Below are 5,247 nucleotides of genomic sequence, written 5' to 3'. Positions count from 1 at the left end.
AATGAGACTGGCATTTTATCTGCCCAGGTCATGCTGGGGTAGTGGACCAGGATGGGTGCAGACTCCTCGCAGGAATGAGGCGAGGGGGTGGCCATCCTGCCAGCTGGGACCAAGATGGGGACAGAACACACACAACTACAAGACCACCCACGACTATAGGACTCTACAATAAAAGCACCGGTCAGTGCTATTATTCACATTATAAGGATAAAACATCACAGGCCAAAAAGGCGCCGTCAGGAATGTGGCACCCGCGGGCCGCGGGATTTGAAACTCCAATGCTTTATGACCTATGTCAATGCCTCCCCTCCCGTCTTCTGCTTCCTTGGAAAGCTAACTGGGCAGGCTGTTAGGTGCCCACAACGCTGGGGTCATGCGCGGATTCCGGAAGCGGGGAATCGGAGCAGTGGTACAGGAAACAGTTTCCCCAGCAGCTATAGCAGATGAGGAACAGGGCTGCCAGGAAAACCAAGGCACAAATTGTGCAAGGCTTCCGCTCCAGGAGGAAGCTGAGCAGGTAGAAGCCCATGAACATGGAGTGGCTGAACCACAGAGCGGGGTTGAGGGGCTTGGGGATGAGGAGGACGGGCAGCAGCCACTGGAGGCAATACATGATCTCTGCCGGGCAGGGCCTTCGCCAAGGCTGCCGGGCACCGCTGCAGGAACCGACCTAATGGGAGCCAGCAGGCGTGGGCAGCTGCCCTCTGCTTTCTTCAACCCTCACTCTGCAGGAGCTGAGCCGCTGTGCTCTCTGGCTGTCAGCCCGGGATCACCAAGGCAGCAAGGATCCTGAAGAGAAAAGTCAACACAACAAACAGACAAAAAAGACAGACAGACAGACAGACAGGAAAAAAAAAAAAAAACAGGAACAGAATGTATACTTATTTGGGAAAATGGATCATGGTTAACAACAGCAAATGTGAATGCCCTTTCCTCCCCGCCCGCCCATGAAAGTCTCCTCTTCTCCCAGTCACCACTTCAGGAAGCCTCCTGGGGTGTCTCCCCTGGGCGTCTCAGGGGCTCCGCCAGAGGGCTCTTCCGGCAGGTCACAGCGGACGGCTTTGCCTGGGCCCTGCCCAGCAGAGATCATGTATCGCCTCCTGGGGCTGCGGCCCGTCCTCAGGGGTCCAGACCTCACAATACCGCGCTGTGGTTGCGCCGGCCACGGGCTCCGTGCTGGGCCCCCACAGGCTAAGGACGGGGATCTGTCACAGCAGGTGCTCGGAGGCGAGTACAGCGAAGGCACCCTGCCCGCCGGAGATCACAAGCAATGGATCGTCGCAAGCTGCAGCGGCAGCACCACCACCAAATATTTTGTTTTGCGGTGGCAGCCTGGGACAAGCTTGCCTTTTTCAAATAGACTGGCGTCATTTTGTCCAAACCAGCCAACTTCTTCGAAAGTCGATGTAGAAAGAGAAAAAAGAAAATCATCATGCTACTTCGTCCAAACTGACCTTGCTTGGATCACTTACACTCCTGCTGCTGCTGGCACTGTATAGAACTTGACCTCTGTGAGCTTTTAATCAAACTTAATTTTCTATCCACATAGGGGCAAATGCCAGTTGGCCGCTGTAGCAGGCGGCTCGCTGGAGAGGGGGGCTCTCCAGAGGAGGGACACCGGTGCACCGGGACCTCACTGGCGTTCAGATCTTCCCGCTGCGCGTGGAAACGGAGCTACGGCAGCCACAACCCTCTGGTGGCGGTAGCAAAACCCCACTCCAGCCGCCCGGCACCACTGGTACAAAGAACTTCGCTGGCTGAGGAAGAGCTACCAAGGGCCCGGGGGAAGGGGTGCAGAAGACAGACTGAAATGACCCGTCCAGCAGCCAACTATCCCCGGGCTGATTCCGAACACTTCTCGGGAGAGCTCATCCCATCCCTTCCGCGCGTACAAAGGTGCCAATCCCTCCGGCATCCCTCCTGCGCGGTAGATCCGCGGTGACTACCGCTTTCCCGCCTCGAGTTTAGTGCCCTGGCTAGGCTCCCTATAATTGCCACCGCCCTAGATCTACAACCGTAAGAAGTGGGACTCCAGTAATCGGGGAAAAGGTTAGGCGCTCAGTGACTCTCGTGAAGCAGAGGGTGTGGGCTTACAACACACCGACTATCAGAAAAAGTGTTGAGCACAGGTTTGTGAAGCCAAGGCTCCTAAGGGGCATCTTTTCTTGCTCCGCGGGGCAGATGACCGCTCTCTAAACTAGGTTTCCATGCATACCCAAGGTGGGTGTGGTGTGGCACTGGACACTCGGCTCGAAGAGAGGGGCTCCGCACCCAGAGGCGCGCACCCCCTACCCTTGCCCTGAGCGTTACTCAGAGTTGCAGTTCCCCTCCATTTTACACTAAAATTTAAAGGCAGGCACGGCAGAATCTTCTGGAAAGGGGCTAAGATGAAACTCGGGAGGCGGGGGTCGGTGTGGAAAGAGCAGATGGATTATTTTTTCCTCTCCTGGCGAATGAGGAGCGCCCCTGGCTACCCCTCCTCACGGACCCCCCCCAAGGGCGCATGCGCACTCGAACGGTGGGTGGATACTTAAGGCGCGGCAACCGCGGCTGCGGCAGTGCGCCCAACAGCGGACTCCGGGAGACCAGCGGCGCTCGGCGAACCCGCGGCCTTCGGCAGCACTCGCTCTCAACCACCCTCGCAGCGCTCTCGGAACCATGGCGGCAGTGGCGGCAGCCTCGGCGGAACTGCTCATCATCGGCTGGTACATTTTCCGCGTGCTGCTGCAGGTAAGTGTGCCTGGGTTCCGGTGGGAGCGGGGTCCTGATGCGCGCCCCTGAACCGGCAAGCCCACGTTGCAATTGCCGTCTCCTCTACCTGTCCTATCTTGATTGCCGCGATCCCTGCCTACCCGAGTGCCGCGGCCAGCACCACGCGCCCCCACCCGCTCCCTGCGCCCTCCTCCTAGCGCAGACCCTTCTCAGTGCGCCCGCGCCCGGCCGGGAACAAAGAGTTGGGGCGCGGCGGGCGCCAGCCGCCGACGAACGCCGAGGCTCTTAGCGACCAACGTGGTAAGAAAAATCCGCTACACCCAGACTCGACCCCAGGAGGGAGGCGGGGCACTTCGGTTTTGCGAAAAGAGACTTTACAGCTCGCAGAGCGAAATTTTTCCGCCTTAAAAAACTGCGCATTGCGGGGAAATTTTCTCTAAAATATATATATATAGCGCTTGCGGGGGTGGAACGAAAAAGAAGTTAGAAAAAAGCACTCCTCACAAAAAACAAAACAAAATGCATTTCGCAAAAAAAAAAAAAAAAAGAAAGAAAAAGAAAAGAAATGAAAGAAAGAAATCCTCCCAAACCCAACCCACAACCAATTAGAAAAAAAGTAATTCGCGGGAAAAAATGAATTCAAGAAAATGCGCATTGCAGGAAAAATAAATCAGACAAAAGCACTTGGCAGAAAAAAATGCATTAGGTAAAAAGCGCATTGCAGAAAAAAATTAGACAAAGGAGCTAACAGAAAAATGAATCGGATGAAAGCGCTTTGAGGAAAACAATGAGAGGAAAAGGCTCCTCGCAGGAAAAATGGAAGAGAAAAAAAACGCTTCCAAAAACACCAATTCGCTTTATTTTTTTTAAAAAAGGGCAAAATGCTTTGTGTAAAAAGAAAGACACCAAAAGAAAGCGCTTTCCTTAAAATCATTTACCCTAAAAGCACCCTTTGCAGGAAGAATTCCCTGCTAAAGGAATCCTTTGCCAAAGGAATCGCATATTTCCTTCAAGGTGTTCCTGGAATGCTGCATTTACTGGGTAGGATTCGCTTTTCGAAATCCTCCAGGGACCCAGCCCATTGCAAGAAGTGAGGTATACCTAAGTTGTGGGTCCAATCAGCTTGCCGCCATGCAGCCTTCAGCACAGTTGGAAAAGCTCCAGCTGCCCTGACTCGTGGACGAGCTGCGCCCGGGCCCGCTTCTCCTAGTTGGACAGGCGGGCGGGGCAGGGGGTGGGGCGCGGGGGGGCACAGCAGCGCTGTACACAGGCTTCGGGTGCCCGCCTCTAAGGGCAGGTCCTGGGTCTCTCACTACAGGTGTTCAGGTACTCCCTGCAGAAGCTGGCATACACCGTGTCGAGGACCGGGCGGCAGGTGTTGGGAGAGCGCCGGCGAGCCCCCAACTGAGGCCCCAGCCCCCAGCCCTGGGCGGCCGCGTCACCAGGTGCTCCTGTGCATCTCGCCCAGCATGGGAGCCAGTGCCGCGCAGGAATGGGGGGTCCCCTGTGCTCTCTCGCCAGAGGAGCACTTGCCAAGGTCAGTGAGGGGCTGGTAGGCCCCGGGAGAGGCAGCACCGGCAATGACGACAATACCAGATCCTTTCCCAACCCCTTTGCACCCGTCCCTCTGCGTGGCGGGGTAGAGGGAGGAGGGGGTTGGAGGGAGCAGACCTCTGAGATTTGGGCATAGGCATTCTGATCTGGACCAAGTCCGGACGGCGACATCTCAGCCCCACCGCAGACATCACGACAACCACACGAGCCAGCAGAATGGACATGCCAACAATCACCAGCCGGAAGCCCTGAATCTCCGAGCAGCAGACAAGGCACCAACTTCGTGCCCATGTGGCGGGCCTGGAGGGCGTGGGTGAAGGAGGGCCTCTCACTGTCCTCGCCCAGGGCACGCACGTGCATTCCAGCCTTGCTGCCTTTGCTCCCTCAATTCCCCCTTTCCCCTCACTGCCTCCCAAACGCATCCCACCTGAAAGAAATGTGTCACTCAATTTGGACCTTTTCAACCCGTAAACGAATCCCGTAAACGAATCCCGTCTCGACTAAAACACCCTCTCTGAGCCCCCAGCCCCTCACTGATCTTGCTTTTCCCTGGTCTCACGCAATTGTGGTCAATATTGTGGTACTTGCTAATTGTACTGATTGTATAAGTGTGCATTAGTTGTGTTTCCCCAGCTAGATTGTAAGCTCCTGGAGGACAGGGACCACCTCTACAAAAAATAAAAAACCAGTACCTCTCCTGTCTCGCAAGTGTCCCAGGACCCTGCGGGCTGGTGGAGGCGCACCAAAAAGCTGTCTCTTGTAACTTCTTTTGCGGCTTCAACACCTACTTCTAGGACAGGGCTGATGTGCCCATTGCGGAGTGGGCACACTGCTTGGCAGAGGGAGGGGAGGCAACAAAATGGTAATACACTGGGACCCTCACACACCCACTTCCATCTCAACTTGACACTGTCCTGGGATAAAGGACCACATCCCCCTCTGCAAAGAGAAAGGTCTTCACTTGTGGTCTCAGCATAAGGG

The 5,247-nt window shown here is 55.7% G+C and overlaps 2 protein-coding genes across 6 annotated transcripts; one reads left to right on the top strand and one right to left on the bottom strand.

Moving 5' to 3' along the window:
* Positions 1-210: 210 nt before the first annotated feature.
* On the bottom strand, positions 211-764 carry BLCAP (BLCAP apoptosis inducing factor). Its single transcript, XM_081033445.1, has one exon. It carries the CDS (start codon positions 611-613, stop codon positions 350-352), a length of 264 nt encoding a protein of 87 aa, XP_080889571.1. The 5' UTR covers positions 614-764; the 3' UTR covers positions 211-349.
* Positions 765-2,410: 1,646 nt separating this feature from the next.
* Positions 2,411-5,010, top strand: NNAT (neuronatin). 5 transcript variants are annotated; one of them, XM_081033440.1, is made up of 4 exons: positions 2,411-2,730; positions 2,910-3,012; positions 3,727-3,807; positions 4,031-4,938. In XM_081033440.1, exons 1-4 carry the CDS (start codon positions 2,504-2,506, stop codon positions 4,118-4,120), a joined length of 501 nt encoding a protein of 166 aa, XP_080889566.1. In that variant the 5' UTR covers positions 2,411-2,503; the 3' UTR covers positions 4,121-4,938. The 5 variants fall into 5 exon arrangements, with proteins under 5 accessions (XP_080889566.1, XP_080889569.1, XP_080889568.1 ...); XM_081033442.1 differs by lacking the exon at positions 2,910-3,012 and having other exon boundaries at positions 2,535-2,730; positions 4,031-5,010; XM_081033444.1 differs by lacking the exon at positions 2,910-3,012 and having other exon boundaries at positions 2,538-2,730; positions 3,727-3,802; positions 4,031-4,394.
* Positions 5,011-5,247: the final 237 nt, after the last annotated feature.

The sequence above is a fragment of the Rhinolophus hipposideros genome (genome assembly GCF_964194185.1).
Source record: "Rhinolophus hipposideros genome assembly, chromosome: 22".
NCBI classification, from domain to species: Eukaryota; Metazoa; Chordata; class Mammalia; order Chiroptera; family Rhinolophidae; genus Rhinolophus; species Rhinolophus hipposideros.
Note: the sequence above shows the minus strand (reverse complement) of the source record. Positions and strands in the feature narration are given on the sequence as shown.